This window comes from Urocampus carinirostris, chromosome 3 (genome assembly GCF_059441175.1).
Source record: "Urocampus carinirostris isolate Australia breed hairy pipefish chromosome 3, RoL_Ucar_1.0, whole genome shotgun sequence".
NCBI lineage: Eukaryota > Metazoa > Chordata > Actinopteri > Syngnathiformes > Syngnathidae > Urocampus > Urocampus carinirostris.
The window spans coordinates 47,958,004-47,979,228 of record NC_142351.1 but is presented as its reverse complement, the minus strand read 5'-3'; the positions used below and the strand labels follow the sequence as shown (position 1 = coordinate 47,979,228).

The window sequence follows — 21,225 nt, the reverse complement described above, 5'->3', positions numbered from 1 at the left end:
AGTATTTCTGTTGTAAAATTTATGTAGCAGTGCTATTGTATTATAGTATTACTGCAGTGCTTCTTTGTAGTATTTCTGTAGAAGTCTTTTTGAAGTGTTTTCATACTAGCATTGTTGTAGTATTTTTTTTGTTTGTTTTCTTTTAATATTACTTTTGTTGATTTTTGGTGGTATTTGTGTTGTAAAATTTCTGTATAAGTATTTTTGCATCATGATATCACTGTAGTAGTATTTTTGTAATATATTTATATTATTTTTTTCCTTGATATGAATACTTTGTTGCAGACAAGCAAAGGGACATTGCGGAAAGAGTTGGCACTAAAAATCATGTTTTTATTATTAGTACTGTATTATTACATACGTTGTCATTACATTTTGACCATTTTTGTTTGGTGGGCCAGATGTAAAAGCCTGACGGGCTGGATGTGTCCCCGGGGTCGTAGTTTGCCCACCCCTGCTCTGGATTCTAAGCATCCCCAAAGCTCTGGAACTAAAATCACCCCTGGTGCCATATCTAATCAGTGTACTGTACCTCAATTTTGTAGGTCACGGCTGCCCTCTAAAGGCTGTAAAGGTATTGCAGCAATGAGTTGCGTTCACCGACATAAAGTGGCCGCGTTCTAAAGGAAGCAAAATGGCCGGTTGCGTGACAATCCTAAATTGAACCCCCACACATGTGTTTAACAGAATCCCCCTTTTCGTACCTTTTGTCTCCCTAAAGCTGCAAAAAACCATTATTATATATATTCAAAAGTACTTCCGTCACGTGGTATCACGGTGCCAGTATTTGCTAATGCGCTTCGTTCGCCTCCATCAGGAAAGAGGACATCACCAGCATCATGTCGGCACTGGACGCCGCATCATCCCTTCAGCTATGCAGGTAGGGTGTGTGTTTTCCAAGTTTCAGTTATTATTGTATACATTTATAAAACAAAAACTCGACTTTCATTCGGTATTAGACGTGAGCCCTTTGAACACATGAACACGGAACTTACGTGTGCCGGCGAACGTCCATCGCGAGATTTGACGTCACTAACTAGCATAATCTGCTTTATCTCTTCCATGCTTTCTCTTTTAGTCTACGTTATCATTCTTTTAAATCACTCCTTATAAATGTCAGTCGGTGATGATAGCGCACCGCGTCAGTGAATATTTGTTGAGAATGAGAAAGCATTTTCCTTTCGTTTTTGTTTCCTCACGATGATATATAATTACACGTCGTTCACATCGTGTAGCGTGTTGCCGACGTTTTAATTAAATGTGAAAATATGTTCAAGGGAATTCTCTAATCTATTTTACTTTGGATTACAGTAGTGAATGAACCGGTTTAGCAGCCCCTGCGCTGTTGTATTTATGCTCACCAAAAGGGGGCGTATTTGAACAAACACTCCCCCAGGCACAGTACAGTACACCCTCTCTTGGCAGTGTATACAAAGCTGTTTTTATGCCATCTTTTCATTAGAAAACCTCTGTACATGGAACATACGTTAACCTCAGCCAATTGCTCACCTTATTAATCGGGCAGTATTCGAGTCAGTTAAATAGAGAAGAACAGACAGTCAACCTCCACGGCTTGTGAAATTCTTGATGTGTCGGCATGTGTCGGTCAGGTGGGATTCCCACTGTTTCGGCATGGCGGACACATCTATTGATCGCTGCTATGCTCTTTGATTTTTGCAATCGGGAGATGGAATAAGAGCTTGCTCTGTCCACTCCACGCATCGGCCCGGTATTGCAGTACCTCCGTGAACGGTGCATTCGCACTGATCGCTGCTTGGCCCTGTGGCTAGGACCTTGACTCAGCCTCTTGGCTGGGAGCAAGTGTCTCGGCGCCTTGGCTTTGTAGCGTATACTGATTTGACCGATAACGGATAATGGATAATTGATAAAGAATATAGAACAATACACCTTACAAAATCCCACCGCTCCATGCCCGTACAAACTGTTGTATTTTCCCTTACAAAATAGAAAATAATCTTACACCGTATTTTTTCCCCAAACGTGTTTATTCATGTAGTTTAACATGTTATATCCTACATGTGTTTCGTCATATAATATATATTGTTAATCAACATTTTGTTGTGGGATACTGAGTTGCTCGACATGAATGAGGTTTATTATTAAAAAAGTTCAAAAATTAAGTCGCTTGGATGTTCACTGTAGAAGAAAAAAAAACATGCAAATATAATTAAGTAGAATAATACATTTTCTTATTCAAATTGTTAATTCATTTTCTGCATTAAATTATTGTTGGTAATAAACTGATTAAAGGGATAACCACAAACCTTTTTTCATTTTCTCCTTTTATACTTCCTTTTTTTCTTAACTTCTTCATACAACATAATAGTTCGTAATATAATGCATCAAAGCAAGTGAGCCGTTTGAGCCAAAAAAGCCGGTTCTCTAAAAAGACTTTCTTTCACTACACAACTACTGCATGAAATCCGATGTTTTTTAAGACCACGTGTCTTTCAAATTCACTCAATCAACCTCGCCTGTTGTTTTTAGATCAGAATGACTTACGGCGTTTTGATTCAGGTTCCGCCATTGCGACTTGATGATTGTATCCAAAGTAAATTCAAAACTATGTTGTGATCGGATTGATGAATGATGAGAAATTCCCAGGCGGCAGACGCATGCGCACAGAAGCATCAAACCGCTCGCTTCGTTTGCAACGAAAAAAAAACATACCGAGATAGAGGCTACTGCGGCGAACTCGTTTGACTTGTTTGATTTGCCATTTCCTGATACTCGTTGTACACCGGATGGTACCCATCATTGACAAATTTGCGTTTTTCCGTAGAAATTTTCTTGTACGTCGTACATGTCTTAAAATGCATAATAATGCATAATTGAGATTTTCTTTGCCCTCACTTAGGTTTTAGATTAGGGGATGGCATAATAATAGTCTGTAGTTTGCAATAATCTGTGGTCTGTGCAGCCCTCTGAGACTCTTTGTGATTAAGGGCTATACAAAAAAACATGAATTGATTTGACTCTGTAGCATGAATCACAGTCTGAAAGTCAAGTACACATTTGCTACTTTTTTCCTTGCCTACATGTTGGTTTAAGACCAGAGGATGGTGTAATTGTAACCTGAGCAGCCCCTTGAGAAATCTTGTGATTACGGGCTATACAAGTAAATCTGACTTGACTGACTTGACTTGACTACTTTACTTCAAATATATTTTCACAACAAAAGTTATTTACACAACAAATCTTGTTTAATACTGCAATGTAAATCTAACAACCAGAGATAAATAAGACATCCTGTCCTTCTTTCCTCATGTATCCAACCAATCAGATTATTTTACCCCTTCTTAAACCAGTGATTTTATCTGAGGAGCAGAACCTTCTCAAACCTCGCGTCAAGCTTGTTCCTCAACACAAAAGACATTTGAAACAAAGGTTAACAACAGACCAGCTTTTGCGTTGCACAGTTTAGCATGGGACCCTTAAATTTAAGGTGTCACATTAGATGTTTTTTTGGGTTGAAAATCTATTTGCATTACTAAAAGAATGCCGCCAGCTGTTTTTACAAACAGTAGTTTAAATTATAGTTCCTCAGCAAAAGCAATCCAAATTCTTGAGATTCCTTCAACAACCACGGCACACGACTCTTGACAGCAATCAATACTGTTACTCAGTGTCTTATCGCCTCATCAGCGGGCGGGTTCTGATCCAGTCAGACCAGTAGAGACATCACAGCCAATAATCTTAGACTTGAACGCAAAAACACCCAGAAGCAAAAATAGCGACTTAGAGACAGGACGTAGCAAGACAGGTTGAAGTTTGGAAGATGCGCTGCTTCAGGCCCCCGAAAAAGTTTGCGCCCTGTGTATTGGACACGACCGACATCAAATATCAACTTTGCAGGTAGTTGATAAAATGCTTCAGTTATAAACGTGTATGTTTGAAGTGTGGCATTTGCCTTTTTTTGGGGAGGACGCTTCTATAAGTCTGTACCAATAATAAAGGTAATTTCGAGGAAATATCAACAATGTGGCAAACTGTTCCGTTCTTGACATTGGTGCATAGATTTGCCAATTTTGTTGCTGCGACTAATTATGAGCCATTTGGCCCTCACTCATTCACAAAAAAAAGACTTGTTTCGGATGCTAGATGGGGTTAATTTCGCCCCTCTGGTGTAAAATCTTTTCTGTTTTTGTGAATTACTTGAAGTGGATGTTGTTTGACGTCTGAGATAAGCTATAAACTGTAAAGTGATGCAGACACAGAACATTTCTCCATAAGACATCAAGAAGAATTGGTTTAGCGATGAAGCAGTGACATCTATTAAATCACTATACCAGGACAACATCCAAGGATTAAAATAAATGGTAGTCTAACTGGGGGCAGCAAGGCGGCGCAGTGGTTAGCGCGTGTGCGGCACAGTTCTGAGGTCAGGAGATCGAACCTTCCTGTGTGGAGTTTGCTTGTTCTCCCCGTACTTGCATGGGTTTCCTCCGGGCTCTCGTGTTTCCTTCCACATTCCAAAAACGTGCATGTTAGGTTAATTGGCCGGTCAAAGTTGTCCCTAGGTGTGAATGAGCGAGTGAATTGTCTTTCTCTGTGTGCCCTGCAACTGGCTGGCAACCAGTTCAGGGTGTTCCTTGCCCACTGCCCGAAGATGACTGGGATGGGCTCTAGCACCCCCGCGACCCTATTGAGGATGAGCAGTGCAGAAAATGGATGGATGGATGGTAGTCTAACTGGACATATTCATTTGTAAAGGGGTATGAAGCAGAGGTGTGGACTCAATCCAAGCCTTTTTGCACTATTCATTGAACTGTTTGCACAATTTATTAGACAAGTTGAAGGGATGAAAGGAGTAATTGTAGGAAGAGAAGAACATAAGATAGCGTTGTTTGCAGATGACATATTGATTTATTTAACAGCCCAAGAAAAACGGTTACTAGATTCAGATTCAGATTCAGATTCAGATTCAGATCTACTTTATTGTCATTCTAGTACACGTGTATACAGAACGAAATGTCGATGCATCTGACCCCCACAGTTTCCTTGAATGTACAGATATAAATAATGTTGTATTGTATTTTGGCTACGTATAGTATTTTACCATAGTTCCGATAGTGCAAGAAGAGTAGCTAACCAGACGCGCAAAATGGGCAGTCAGGTTAACAAGTCAGGTACACAGTAACATTAACACTGTAACAATAACGCTGTAATTACAATAGTGCAGAGAGCAATGTGCAAGGAGTGGCAAGCTATAAAAAAAACTGCCAGTAGTGCAAAAGTCAGATTAGCAGCCGTTTGGATTTAAGTTAACTATATGTTAGATTGACCATTTAACAGTCTAATGGCCAGGGGGACTAGACTATTGCGGAGCCTGGTGGTCCTGCACCGCACACTGCAGTACCTCTTCCCAGAGGCTAGCAGAGTGAACAGTCCATGATGGGGGTGAGAGGGGTCCCCGGTAATGTTTTTAGCATGGGATAGGCAGTGCTTCTGGCCAATGTCCTGAATGGAGGGAAGTGTAGTCCCGATTATTTTCTCTGCTGTCCTCGTTACCCTCCTCACACTACCCCAGTCGGTAGCGCTGCAGCCTCCACACCACACAGAGATACAGCTGGTCAGGATACTCTCTATGGTGCCCCTGTAGAATGTAATGAGGGAGGGTGGGGGCAGGTGGGCTCTCCTCATCCTCCGCAGGAAGTACAGGCGCTGCTGTGCCCTCTTAACCAGTGATGCAGTGTTTTCGGACCAGGTGAGTTTGTTTGTAATGTGCACCCCGAGGAACTTGATACTGCTGACAACCTCCACAGCCTTGTTGTTGATGCAAAGTGGGGCATGGTTGGGCTGGTTTTTCCTAAAGTCGACAATGATCTCTTTAGTTTTGTCGACATTCAGGACCAGGCTGTTGTCCCTGCACCAGCCCACCAACTCCTAGAAATCAATGGTACTTAGGCTACAAATTTAATGTCATGAAAACACGGATTTTTCCAATTAATTATGTTCCATCACAGGAAATAAAGGAGAAATACAGAATTAATTGGAAGGACAAGTAAATAGAATACTTGGGGGTAAAGCTCTTAAAAAGATTGGACAAGCTGTTTAATGATAACTATACAAAATTGAAAGAAGAAATAAAAAGGGATTTTGAAAAATGGCCAAATATAGTATTACATATGAGGTCAAAAATAGAGGTTGTTAAAATGAGTGTCCTCCTAAAGCTATTGTACTATTTCCAGTCCCTTCCAGTGTAGGTTCCCAGATCACAATTCCTTGAATGGGATAAATGAATATCAAGGTTTATTTAGGGTGGGAAAAAACCTGGAATTAGATGCAAGACTCTGTAGCTTCCTAAAGATATTGGAGGGCTAGCTTTACCAAGCCCATAGGATTACCCTTATGCGGCACAAATCAGACCCCTAACGGTTTAGTTGCAAAATGTAAAAACATAGAATTTGGGATGGCAAACGCAGCGGTACGATATTTAACACCACATAAAAAATGTTCAAAAATGTAACACAAAGACCGTTAGGAAATACTACTTGGAAGGGGGAAGCAAGAATTTGGAGTTAGTTTGCCGTTGACAACAGGTTAATTCCCAGACAGAACATTGGGCGTGCATAGGTATTACGGCAATATGCAAAATCGTTGAAAATGACAAGTTGCAGAGTTTTGTGAAATTGAAAAAAAGATGGAAAGTGACTATTTTTGTCACCCTTAATTAAAAGACCACTATCACGAAGACATAAAATCGGGCCTGGTCATCAACACTTGAGCCTATAAAGGTAAAACTTTTAAAGTAATTTCTGATATGCATGAATGTATAACGGCATGTAGTGGGCATCCATCACTACCAAAGGAAAACAGGGAAAAGGAGATGGATTCAAAAATAACAGACCACAAATGGTGGAATATCTGTAAAACACAGTGCACATCCACTTGCTCCCGGATTCTTAATTAATTAACCTGGAAGAATCTGATTAGCTTTTTCTACTACCCCAAAAATTAAGAGAGGTTTTCTAAAGGTTCAGCAACCATGCTAGCGAGCATGTGGAGAGGAAGACGTCCACATGCATAAATTTGGTTTGTGTCCAAAAATACTCTACAGGGAAAAAATATGGTTTGTTTTATAGAAAATTGTGGGATATGGGATGCCCAAAACATTCAAGGTGCTCTATTTGGGGAATTAACAGAATAAATATTACAGAAAAATGATGAATACCTGGTGAAAATTATTCTAACAGCCACCAAAAAAGTAATAACAAGATTATGGTATAAACAAGAGACCCCACCGTGGGGCAGTGGGTGTGCACTGTGGGGGAATTATTTCAAATGGAGATACAGTGGCTTGCGAAACTATTTGGCCCCCTTGAACTTTGTGACCTTTTGCCACATTTCAGACTTCAAACATCAAGATATAAAACTGTAATTTCTTGTGAAACATCAACAATAAGTGGGACACAATCATGGAGTGGAACACACTTTATTGGATATTTTAAACTTTTTTAACAAACAAAAAAATGAAAAATAGTGTGTGCAAAATTATTCAGCCCCTTTACTTTCAGTGCAGCAAACTCTGTCCAGAAGTTCAGTGAGGATCTCTGAATGATTCAATGTTGATCTAAATGATTAACGATGATAATTGAAATCCACCTGTGTGTAATCAAGTCTCTGTATAAATGCGCCTGCACTGTGATAGTCTCAGAGGTCTGTTGAAAGTGCAAGGAGCATCATGAAGAACGAGGAACGCACCACAAAAGATTTCCCAAGCTTTAAACATCCCAAGGAGAACTGTGCAAGCGATAATATTGAAAAAGAAGGAGTATCAGACCTCTGCAAACCTACCAAGATCGGCCCGTCCCCCTAAACTTTCTGCTCAAACAAGGAGAAAACTAATCAGAGATGCAGCCAAGAGGCCCATGATCACTCTGGATGAGCTGCAGAGGTCTACAGCTGAGGAGGGAGAATCTGTCCATAGGACAACAGTCAGTCGTATACTGCACAAATCTGGCCTTTATGTTAGAGTGGCAAGAAGGAAGCAAATTCTTAAAGATATCCATCAAAAGTGTCGTTTAAAGTTTGTAAGCCACTGTATAGAAAAAGAAGGATACCACTAATGAACAATGAAGACTAGACTTTGAATAATGACTCCGCCATGGAAGATACTGCCCAACAATGCAATGTTGTCTTGTTTTATTTATTTATTTATTCCAACCTCCCCGCTCTGTTTTTTGTTGTTTGTACTTTAAAAAAACGTGGAAAAATCATAATGAAAATAAGTTACAAGAAGTGATGCAGGGAATACACAAAAAGAGAATTTAATGATAGATACAAGCAAGCTTTAAGAAATCACATTTGTTTGGGTATAAAACCATAAAAATACAAAGTGTCTGATACTAAAGTGTTTTAAATGTTAAAAAAATTGTATGCTTGTGAATTATTATTATTGTTATTTATTTTTTTACAAATCACCTTTAACATTTTTTTTCTTTGTCTAATTTTTTCCATGCAACATATCAGTGAATAAATGTCATGCCTTTTTCATCAAAAAATATTGAGGCACACTGTCGGTCAAAAATATTATAAAATTAATTCCCAGCACCGGTTAGTTGTTGTTGTTTTTTAAAGCCTAAATGATCGTGTTGCTAAAATACATTATGTTATGTTTTTGTGGTCACCTTGAATCGTGAAATAATACTGGTAATTCATTTGGTTTTATTATGTTGCTTTAATTTGGGATTTTACTATATTTTTAGCCTATTTTTCAAGTTTCCCCATACTTTCATTTTTTTCTTGAAAATAAAGAAAAATAATGCTTAAAATGAGCAAAAATAATTCCAAACTAAATGAGTTTGTTTCTTTGTTTTTACTGCAGACTCATGCGGCCGGATGATGCCAACATCGTAGGGAACGTACATGGGGGACACATCCTGAAGATGATCGAGGAAGCTGGATGCATTATCAGTACCAGACACTGCAATACACAGAATGAGGTGAGAGGTTACAACCATAACAGTTTGGTTATAATTTTGTTTAAAGCAATATTATCTTTGGGGTCCATTGAGATTTCTAATTTTATTTCACGGCATTATACCAACAAGTCAAGACCATTTAAAGATTTGTCTCAGAATCACACCGACAGTTCGTCTCAGTTTCATGGAGACAACCTTCTGTCGGCTCCAGAACGGAAAAGCTGGTCACAAGGGTCAACGATAAGAGTACAAATACTTTGAATACAAATACTGTAATTTATTTTCCTGCATAAGGACCACATCGTATATTGTCCGGTTTCAGTCTTTGTTTCGTAAATATTGATGGGTCAACTTGCCAAAAGCACCTACCATAAAAAAAAAAAAATCAGCCAACAACTTGTTAGATTAGACATCTTTGTCATTTATTGTAAATGTGTCACGTTTGCGAGGGTAGACCCAAATCTAGGGAAGCCGTAGCAGAGGCAGGTGTGTTTAAAAAAGGATGGTATTCAGATGGCGTGCTAGATCCAGACAAAATAAATATGTGACTTGAGCTAGGGCGTGGCCAATGTGTTGCCGTGACCTTTTTCCCTTAATTAACATCTTTCTATTCATATGCACTCTTGCACACATAAAGGTAAAACCAGATAACAAATAGTCACATCCACACTGAGCAGTGTTTATAGCAGAGCACAGGTGAAGACTTATCTGTACAAACTTTGAAACTTTGTTGTCATATCACGTTTAATGTTGGGAGCCAACTACATATGTAATACTTATTGTATATTTCCAGGAACATTTTGCTTAAAAATAAAAATTGTGAAATGAATTCAAACCCCGAATCAAGCTAGAGATACTTATTTTCAAACAGAGCAAATAGATGGACGGAACACAAGCCAGATATTCAAAGAATTTTCAAATTAATGCATAATAATAAGCTTAACATCGGTTCTGCCTCAGACAGAATCAGCCCTGGAACAAAAACATGCCACCAAAATGAACACACTGGAAGAGAAGAACATTTCACCTGTGTCACACAAATGATTGCTCTCCATCAACAGTTGCCCCTTATGTCACTCTTTACCTTTCACCTATTGAATTTTTCACGTCGACTCGCTTTGGGCCGATCCTTATCTTGCACTAAATCATTCTGATGATGTCTTCCGTTTCAGCCTCACTTCAGGAGTGAGATGCGATAAATACCATATTTTTCTGCAGAAATGTTTGCTGATTGCAAATGTTCAACATAGTTTTTTCAAATTGTAACAGTCCTCCCCGCTTTTATGTTTAAAAAAAGTTACAGCACCTCTTGATTAATATTTCTGTTAAATGTGATGGTATATATTAATATGTATTTATACACTGAGATCTCTGGTTCGTAGACGAAACGTAGTTTGAAATTCATTTAAAGCATGTTTAATTGCAGTGCTCTTGAAAGGGACAGTGTGTATTATTTAAACATCTTAATTCATCAAGTTACAACAACAATATTGATTGAGATTTGAATTTATTTTAATTTACTTTGCTTAACCTGAGCTTCAATTACATGTTTATAGTATAGTAGAGCCTCAAAATAAGGAGAAAAAACATCAATTGATTTTAAGCTAGTAAGGAGAACAAAAGAGCTCAATCTTCAGATAAGATATTCCAAGCACTTGTAAAGGCCCTCCTCTGAGCCCTTTTTTTCATAAAATCTCCTAGGTTACAAAAGCATATCCCACTAAAGAGTTTAGCCCACATTTTTGTTGTAATATACAATACAGTGACATCTAGTGGTCAAATAATACCCACTGTACCTTTACATAAAGGATAACAGACGTGTTCAAACATTATGCGACCTTGCTTGTCTTACCAAAGAAGACTTTAGATCAGTTAATACTTTAATATATAAATAATAATATATATATATATGTTTATATATATATATATATATATATATATATATATATATATATGTTATAAATGCCAACTTAATGACACACATTTTAAGATTTATAAATGTTTTTTAGTTTATATTTGGACATGTTTGACTAGTAAAAAAAATGCATTATTTGATAATTCTTAATTTACTTATAATTTATGGGTTTTTGATTTTCATTCTATTATTTTAATATTTTCTTTTGATCAGATGAGAAAAATTAGCCACGTCTATCTTGTTTTTTTTTTTTTTTTGTTTTGTTTCATTAAAGAAGAATATCAACACATATTCAATGATTTGCCCATTTCAAATAAAGTAATAGAGTAAAGAAAATAACTTAAAATGAGCATACTCATCCGTGGATTTTAATTTTGCATTGAATATGATTTTGACAGCTTCTGTCTGATGACATTTGTGCAGGACCGCTGCGCAGCGGTTTTGGTTCGCGTGGAGAAGACTGAGTTCCTTTCACCTATGTTTATCGGAGAGGTTGCCCATGCCACAGCTGAGATCACATACACCTCGCAACACTCGCTGGAAGTGCAGGTCCAAGTCATAGGAGAGAACATTCTCACAGGTATCTTTTCAAGACATCAAAGGTTGATCAGATCATGTATTAGGTTAGGTTCACACTGCAGGGATTTTTTTTTTTTTTTGCATGGGTGCAAGCTTTATCCGATCTGTTTAAGTCCGTCTGACTGGCACAAATCTGATTTCTTCACACGACACAGGCCATTTTCTCATGTGGTCTTAAACAGGGTTGGGTAGGGTTACTTTAACTGGATTACTTTCAATTACTTTTGGAATACTCCAATACCAAATATGGTAATAAAAGACAAAAGAAACTAAATATGAATAAAATTATGACTCACAACACGTGGTAAGCTTTCTCTCCTGGCTTTGATCTCTTTGATCTCCGGCAAAACTAACATAAAATGCGACAGAAACAAAATGAAAATAAATCCAAACAGCGTGCCAACATAATTTTTGCCGTTCCATGTATTCTGTTACTCCCGAAGCCTGCACAAAATTTTGTAATTGTATTCATATTTAGTTTCTTTTGTCTTTTATTAGCATATTTGGTGTTGGAGTAATCCAAAAGTAAATGAAAGTAATCCAGTTAAAGTAACCCTACCCAACCCTGGTCTTAAATCTGATACATATCTGAACTTTTGGCACGGGACCTATGTGTGAACGGCCAAGGCGCATTCATGCGACCTGCACGTCATCAAGAGGCAGGCGGGAGGAAACGTAGAAATCAACACACCATGGCGGACGAAAACACTGAAAGCTTTCAAATGAGATAATGTGAGGTTTGGAATTTAATTAATATTCGGGGACAACGACACTGTTCAGCTTCTGGTAGCACAATACCTTTTAAATTACTAGATACGCTACGGTGTTAATATCCTGAGTAGGCCAACAGGCCAATAGCGTGTGACGTCACTTGACTTATTCTGCGCATACGGGACACTTGTCGCATTTACACAGGAGACGCTGAAAGTCACAGGAGACGCATACAAGTCACATTTAGTTGCAAATGTGAACAATCTAGAAAAAAAATCACCGGAATTCACCCAAAATTCGGAATTGAGCATTAACCTCTGCAGTGTGAACCTAGCCTAATCCCTACTGGCACAATAGAATTGTTCTTGACTTGATGACACACACCCAATGTTAACCTTTCACCTCATTCTTTCCTCGAGAATGAGAAGAATGACAACCATTGATGTGTGAATGCATTCAGTGAAAACACACAAAATTTAAAAGCAACTAGTTTGTTTGCATACACAATCTCGTGCCAATTTTTGCTCTGTAATCACATTCAGTTTAATTTTATCGAAATATCTCATCTCATCTCATTAAGCCGTACCGCTTATCCTCAGTAGGGTCGCGGGGGGCTGGAGCCCATCCCAGCAATCATCGGGCAGTGGGCAGGGGACACCCTGAACTGGTTGCCAGCCAATCGCAGGGCACACAGGGACAGACAACTACATTTAAAATAGATTTCCAAAGCATTTTTGCAATGAATTGCCACTCAAAGTGCTGTATAAAACATTCAGTGTACAATAAGTATATAAAATCCCCTCCTTTTTCCCCACTCAACATCCCGAAACACCTAATTCAGACACAAAAAAGTGTTAGAATAAAATAAGATCAACATAAATAATAATACAAATGCAATTTATAAAATAATAAACATTATGGAAAAGCACATACTAAATTATACAGCAAGTATATTCTGTTAAAGGTCTAACAATGCAATACTGTTCATTTTACCAGCCATTTAGTCCCAGTTTTCAGTTGGACTTCTTAATTTCTTTTAGTAAAATGTTGTCTTTTACATCCTGTTTCATCAAGTTTTTGCCAACTATAAATTAAGTATTTTTCTCTATGTAGTCCAAGGTGAATTTTTTACATCTAGTTTTACTATGTCAAAACTCAATGACATTTTTGTCTTTTAGGGATTATAATTTTGAACTTCTGTCTGCAGATAACATTGAACATTTCCATCCGATGTAAAACATAGTTATGATTATCCATCTCTTAGAGGATAGAGCATCTTTATTTGAAGCGACAATTTTCTTCTATGTCAAGTTACTTTTTTTGTTCAGCCCAGGGGCAATTTTAGGTTTGGAGCTTTCGGTTTGTGGGGAGCTGAGCACCCACAGTGCCAAATGCAACTTGCATTTGATTCAACACAGCTAAAATGTGGACTAATTTCTGTTGATAACAAAGTCATAGTATGGGGTGGTAAATTAGTTGTTCAACATAAACACTGTATAACATACTCTTACCATAATACTCCTGAACCTCCACAGACTCTGCTCAATGCCGCAAGTGACACCAGCTGAGTGCAATAGGAGTGGGCAGGCGGGTGTGAGCGGTGTAAGGGATCAAATGGACTGAAGCATTTCATGGAGTAGTTTCCGGCGGTTGCAATGCTCAGATTTATGTTTTGTTTTACTTACAAAATGTTTCCCCTCAGATTTAAGCCTATCCATTTTTTTAAAATTAAGGATAAAGAGCTTTTTAAAAATGCTACAATTCTGGTGGTGCTTGGGTTGAAGTTGGGGGTGCTTGAGCAGCCACACATAGGGCTGGTTATGCCCATGGTATAGCCCTAAATCACAAAATATCTCATAGGACTGCACAGGCCACAATTTCACCATCCCTTGATTTGAAATTTGCATTCGGGCAAGGAAAAACCTCAGCATGAAGAAAGTAAGAAACCTTGAGAAGGGGTCACACAAGAGGCAATCCCCCTTCCAGGATGAGCAGGTTGCAATAGGTGTCACACTGGGTAACAGTACACAACACATAGTCAATGTCAACAATAAACAAAGGTAAAATTGTTCTCAAAGTCCAAGACAACGATAACGCAGCTGTTGTTGTGGTGGTTTTTAAGGGAGGAAAAATACAGGATTTGGACAAAATCCCATTTTTTGTCTTTATTTGTGCACTAAAGTGACTTTACACTTTAGTCTAATCCTTATTTAGTTTGTTAAAAATACTTTTTTGTCTCATCTTTATTTGTTAATGAGACATTCACACTGATTTTAGTCCCAGTTATTGTTTATGAAAGGGTGATTAAATTTCTATTAGTTTTAGTATGATCATATTTAGCCTCGTTGACAAAATAAACACTGAAAGGCAGTGAGTGTATTCTGGCATATCGTAACTAAGATTATTGGAAGCCACTTTCACAGTATTTGCAGATTTAACGTTCACGCCCCTCTTAAAAAAGTATGGATGAAAACGACTGTTCGTCTTATAAAAGCTCATATTAACATAAATGCTAGGATATAACTTAACAAATTGTGCTTAGCTACAAGTGCGGTAAATAAAATTAATGAGATAAAAAGCAATTCTAAGTGTAACTATACAAGGATTCCAGGTTGCCCAGTAGCATTCTATCGTTTGATCTGTAGAGGGCGGCACACACAAATCAACGTTTTGCAGGGGAGATAGTGCTCAGGAAATAGCACATGAACGCAAATAAACCAATTTAGTCAGTCTGGAGTCGCTCTAGTTTCTATATCTGTGGATGTTTTTTTGAGGATATGAAAGGTGTGGTTGCCTCGCAGCAACTTTTAATGATCTCTGGGGAAAAAAACTGACACAGTGACTGATGTGTACACTGATGAATAGAAGGCCTGCAGACCGAATGAAAGAACATTGAGTGAGACTGGTAAAGGACGGGAAAGATGAAGGGAGGTGCGAGAAACAAGAAGTATCCCCTAGACAGCTGTTGCCCTAGCAACAGGCTTGTACTGGTTGGTTGGCGGGTTGCTGGGTTGGGAGCACGTTGACAGACATCCAGTGGAGATAAGAAATGACATGTGGAAAACGGCACACACTCAGTATCTGCCATAAATAGCTTTATGGTAGCAAAATAACGCCGGCAAAGGACTAATCATTAATCCCCAAACCAGAGCGTAACTTTGGAGGTGATGACAAAATGTAGACTCAGGGACTCAGAATGACAGCATTAATCCTTGCTTATTATTGCATGAGACATGAGACAATGGTGCAAGACAGATACGGTTTGATGTACGTTGGTTCATAGAATCGACACCGTCGGTCTTCTTCTTTCTTTGTTGCGGTACAGTATGTTACATGACAGAGGTGTGACCCCCCTACACTCTCAGAAAACCTCACACATGGAGAAGTAATGATGATCCTATCTCAATTTCTCCACAAGTACACTTGCTAATTGAATGTATCGTAATCTTTTGTTTTCCACGGCAATGGCGTTCCAAAAATGACCAGCAATAACCCTCAACCAAGAAACAGCCTGGAGAGGAATGGGTGCCGTCAGTAATGGTAATGGCGTTGTAACAGCGGAAAAAATAAGTTGGATTACCCCGTTACTGAAATATTACACCGTTACGCAAAGGGGTTATGTATAACAACGTTATTCCCATGGCTGCCGCCTAGTTTGTGTTTTGCTATTTTGCTCAGTTCTCTGCCCGCAGTTAATTCACAATAGTTTTTATTACTGTTTGTTTAAAAAAAAAAGTTTCCAGCTGCTTGCCCTATAGTAAATAAACAGTACATTGGTTGATTTAAATAGATGATTGCATTAATTGAACATAGATTAAAATACAACAAAATATGAAAATAAATATTAAAATTAGGAAGATGGCATATCCAATTGACACTGTAATCAGTAGATAAGCTAATGTGCCATTGCCATAGCAACTACTGCTCACAGTTGTGTTCGATCTTATTGTAGGACTAGCCATAACACCAATAGTTTGTATTATAACATGAGAGTTTTTGTTTGATGTTGTGTGAAATGTTTGCAGTCCGCTAAAAGGCCTACAGAATGTTTTTCTTTAAACCTAATGACTATCTTAATATCCTTGATTTCATTCTAATTTTGTTGCTAATCACTTTAAGGGATCCTGCCGAAGAAGATGGAATATGAAAATAAAAATAATCCATTACACAAAGAAAGCATCCAAATGATGCACACCAAACTAGACCTTGCCAGACCCAGCTTTACTTTTCTGAATTTCCAGCATTTTAAATGCAACATTTGACCTCAAACCATTCATCAGATGACATTTTCGACCTCCCGATTCAAAACCCCCCGACACATTCATTCTCAGAAATTTGAACTTTGAGAATCAATGTGTAACAAGAGAAGTCACAATTTCCTCGCTGTGCATAGATACATTTGCATGCAGCATGTGATTCATTATATCCCGCAAGACTGCATCAGTATGGCGTACTGTAAATGCGTGCATGCTTGTGCATGCGTGCTTGTATCGGCGTTTGGCCCTCTAAAAGGTTCCTGCGGGGCCGAGGGGGTAGAGAAGATAACGGGAGCAGACATTATTTGCTTCTGTCATGTCGGCTTAGCATCAGGTCCTACACACTGCGGTTCAGTCACACATGGCCGCCAACTTGGGATACCTGAACATGCCTCGTACACACGCACTAGCTGATACACAAAATCACACATTCATGCTATTTTGCACCAACATGTTCTCTCAAAAACATGTTTTACATCTCACAGGTAGATGTGTTATTTCTGAGTTAAATTTTATGTCTCATATTTTCTGGACTAAAAATCTCTCTTAAAAATCCCAATTCGTCCAGAAATTTGACAGTGCGCCTCATATACTGCAGAATGTGGCAGATACGATAAGATATGCATACTGTTATCACTGGTAAGCGTTATAACAGGTTTTCATTGAAAAAGGCCTTTAATTTGGTTTACCAGTCTTAAATTTACTTCTCAAATGTCTTCATTTTTCCCTGTCTCTTTTTTCGAGCTAATAATTATAATAGGTTTACTAATAAAAGTAAGGAATATTGTGTCATAAAATTAATTTTCATTTTCTCAATCTTTATAGATCTTTGATAGATAAATGCATTTTGTCGGATGAAAGATCAAGATTTCTGCAATTTTGAAATTGCAGATTTACATTGGAGCTTAATGTACAGTCTGTCACAAACCAGGACAGGAAACAGGAAGCAGGAAACAGGAAGCAGAACCCACTCGCGTAACGTTACTCACAGTTCATTGACAATAATAATAATAATATGACAATAAAGGTATATTCTATTCTATTCTATTGGGGAGAAGAGGAATGAGTGCACACTAAATCCGGGGATTGTTGGTTGCAGAAGTAGATTGATCGGAACGAGGGAGTGGTCAAAATCAAACAAATCGGGGTGGGAACAAAACGGTAGCAAAACACAGGCAAAAACGGAGCTTCACTGGGCTTGGCAAAACAAGAGCAAAAAACACAGGCAAAAACAGGGATTCACTGGGCTTGACGTATCACAACAGAGTTTAGCAGGAGTTTCGCAGACGCTCTGACACCAGGCGACTTACAGACAGCATTTAAGTAGTCAGGGAGCAATCTGTCAACGCGTTTCAGCTGATGTCCATGGGCGGGGCCAATTGGGCGCCGTGGCAACCATGACAGAACTTGGCGCCAGACAGCAGGAACCAATTGGGCGCCATGGCAACCGTGACAGAACCCCCCCTCAAGTGACGGCTCCAGAAGTCCCAACAAAAACAAAATACGTTGCACTCCAGAATGGGCTGGTGCCCCTGAGGAGGGTGGCTCCACTTCAGCCTCCAAAGGCGTGGCAAAAGCAGGAACAGAGAGAGGCTGGGCCGGCAGACGAGTCGAGCTGGCAGCCGGGAGAGTTGGACGGGTCGAGCTGGCAGACGGGAGAGTCGGACGGGTCGAGCTGGAAGACAGGCGAGTCGGAAGAGTCGGAAGAGTATGACTGGCAGACGAAAGAGTCGGACTGGCGAGCAGAAGAGTCGGACTGGCGAGCAGAAGAGTCGAACTGGCGAGCAGAAGAGTCGGACAAGCAGTGTAGAAGGCCGGCCGACGGGCGCGGCGTTGAGGCCGACGTGAGTGTCGTTGAGGCCGACGGGGACCTCGGACAGATCGGTGCCAAATTCTCCCGGAAACCCCATTCAAGGCACAGCAATTCCCATGGCGGGCGAGTCCGTGGGCCGCGGAAGTAGATTGATCAGAACGAGGAAGTGGTCAAAATCAAACAAATCGGGGTAAGAACAAAACACAGGCAAAAACGGAGACACAGTCAGTCTCTAACCCGATGTTCTTGTTGGAGTACCGTATTTTCCGCACTATAAGGCGCACCGGGTTATAGGGCGCACCCCTAAAAAATAGTTTTTGGTCCTATATTTTCCATACATAAGGCGCACCGGATTATAAGGCGCTACAATGGGAACGTCGACAAAACACTCAGATAGTTCAGTCAAACTTATTACCCCCTTAATATTCCGAAAGCTTGCAAAGAAGCAAATACGTGTCGTAGACACGTGCGGATGCGGTGTCCGTACGATGTCACCAAACAAACATTTCTTAGTTTCCATTTTATTTTTTGCTGGCAACTGTGTGGACAGCAAAGTAAGAATTTTATTGTGCAGGGAAACGGGGTTCTTTACTGTGCATATGACAATAAACACTTTGAATTGAATTTAGTTTAAAAATAGACTCATCACAGAAACATCAAGATCGTTCTAAAACAAGATACCGGGAAAATGTAAATCCGTATAGCTCACCTAAGTTTTCTTGCAGCCTTCACGTAACCATGGTCTTCTTAATACCGTGAGTGTAGTAAATCCAGGAGAGTAAAATATTTACAAATACAGAATAGTAAAACATGTTTTCTCTATGCCGTAGTGCAACCCAACCTGTGATTCACATTCATATTTTTCGGCCAATTGCAGGCATTGTTTCGCCCCTTTAGCCTATGCGAGCCTGTAAATGATAAAAAGGATCCACCCTCTTTACTTCCGAATAACTTTAGCCAATAGTGACTGATTCAAATGATGATTGACACATTGGTTAGGAAATGAAACGCCGGTATATAAATCCCAGCATACACCGCGGACTACTTTGCCTTCGGGGGAAAATCTAGTCGGCAGCTGCTTGCTTTAGTTGCAAGACTTTGCGACTTAATATTCATCTATATATCTATAAGGCGCACTGTATTATAAGGCGCATGGTCAGCTTTTGAAAAAAATAAAGGCTTTCAGGTGCGCCTTATAGTGCGGAAAATACGGTAACTTTGGGTTATAAAAGTGTAGGTTTAATCAATTTTAGTCTAGTTATTTAAATTTTAACTGTGTTTTTGGCTGTACCAGGGAATGAGTGGGAGGGGTTGCCCAGCTAATGCCCGAACTCTTTTGCGGTGGCGCCACCATCGTCCAGTGCGATAATGGCGGCAGCTGGGCGCGCACCTCCGTCATGGTGTTGCCCGGCTGATGTCCCGGACCCGTTGCGGTGGCCTGCCACTCCCTCACCTGGAACAGTTCTGTTTCGCCCCCCCAACAGTCACCCTCCTTTGCGCCTGGAGTTTAAGAGGACCGGAAATGCGTGTGGGCTTTAGGGGTCAGGGCAGTTGCCCCGGCTAGCCGGTGCGTCTGGTCCATTGCTGGCGGGGTTCAGCTCCACCGCGTGGTCAACGCGTCCCTGCCGCAGAACGCAACGCACCCAGGGGGGGCCCGCACCCGGTCCCAACCTCTCCACGGCAGCTCGTGAGTCGCCTCAGTGCCTGGTTTGGTCCGTACCCGACCCCTACACCTGTGCAGTCTTGCTCACATCCTCCGTCCAAGACTGGCCGCGGTCGGGTCGGAAGCCAGATCTCCCTACATCTGGCCAACCTTGCAAACCTAACCTCAGCCGCTGGCTATGCAATACTTTTACCGTCTTCTTTAGTGCAGGGCTGGGCTTTATAATCCCCGCTGTCGCGGCCGAGTGACATTGGGCGCTGGGATCCGTCACGACTTGGCGCCCGACTCCCGCATCTGTATGCCAGAATAGATGAATAATTTTTGAGTAGGTAAAAAAAGAAGCAAGTCTCTAGGTAATTTCTATCAAAAGTTGGGTTAGAGTTTTTTTAAATCAATGCAAACCAAATGATCTTTCTGGCAGTGTTGAGTTTGTACAGTGTGGTGCTTTGGTACAGGAATAAAACTGCGTTCAGTCCACTGTGAAAATGAACCAGTTAACACATTCAATGCTAAACATGAAAATACTTTTCCCCATCAGCTGTGAATAAATGTGTTGTGTTTAAAAAAGATCCCTTATGATCCAGGATTATAATGTGTACATTAGCTACTAATGTAGGCTGAATAATAAAGAATAATTCTCAAAAACAAATATAACATTTAGGAGTTGACATTTTTTTGCCAATCCAACTCCCCTTAGAACAGAAAGTCTAAATTCAGCCCCAGAACCAAACTGTTTGATGTCTCTCGTTAATTCAGAATGCACTATGCAAACCAGTGTTGTGTTGCTGTGAGTAAAAATAGTCTAATGAGGAGATAAGATCTAATGTCTTTGCATCTGCCATCTCTACACATACACGTCAGTTTGAATTCCATTCGCTTTATAGTCTGGCACACCAGACTGGTGGTTATGTAAGAAAAATATTGGACAAAAGACAATTTTTTTTGGCGGGGGGGCGTCCTATAATCTTGTGTGCCTTATAGTGCAGAAGGTACGGTCCTTGTATTAATTGCGTATTTCTGTGCGTACATACATATTCAAATTCACATTCCTAAAGGATCTTTATGCACGTGTTTGTATTTAGTGTGTTGGAGGGAGGCAAGCATCCAGGTTCCACAGTCAGTCAGGCAGGATCTCATCAGGCAGGCCTCAGTCACAGCCCCCCCAGGGGGGAGATGCCCACTGTGGGCACACGCCGTGATGATTGTCCCCGCTGTGCACGAGGTTCGTGCTCGCCCTACACAGATGTGCAGTTACACACACACACGTACACTGATTTGCATAAGCGATGGTGCATGCTGGGTAAAAAACAGTCTCATGTTCGCATCGACATACTTTGCCGCAA

General features: G+C 40.0%; 1 protein-coding gene and 1 pseudogene across 2 annotated transcripts in view; both read left to right on the top strand.

Annotated features, from left to right (window-relative positions):
* Positions 1-611: 611 nt before the first annotated feature.
* acot7 (acyl-CoA thioesterase 7) overlaps positions 612-21,225 on the top strand; it is an 83,431-nt gene continuing 62,817 nt past the window's right edge. The window contains exons 1-3 of one of the 2 annotated variants that reach the window (XM_088332117.1): positions 612-880; positions 8,849-8,966; positions 11,284-11,440. In XM_088332117.1, the coding sequence (XP_088188243.1) occupies positions 840-880; positions 8,849-8,966; positions 11,284-11,440 (316 nt within the window). In that variant the 5' untranslated portion in view covers positions 612-839. Of the gene's footprint in view, positions 881-3,722; positions 3,877-8,848; positions 8,967-11,283; positions 11,441-21,225 lie in introns of those variants that run through there. The other variant, XM_088332116.1, reaches the window with a different exon arrangement.
* On the top strand, positions 1,652-1,763 carry LOC148369890 (U2 spliceosomal RNA; annotated as a pseudogene).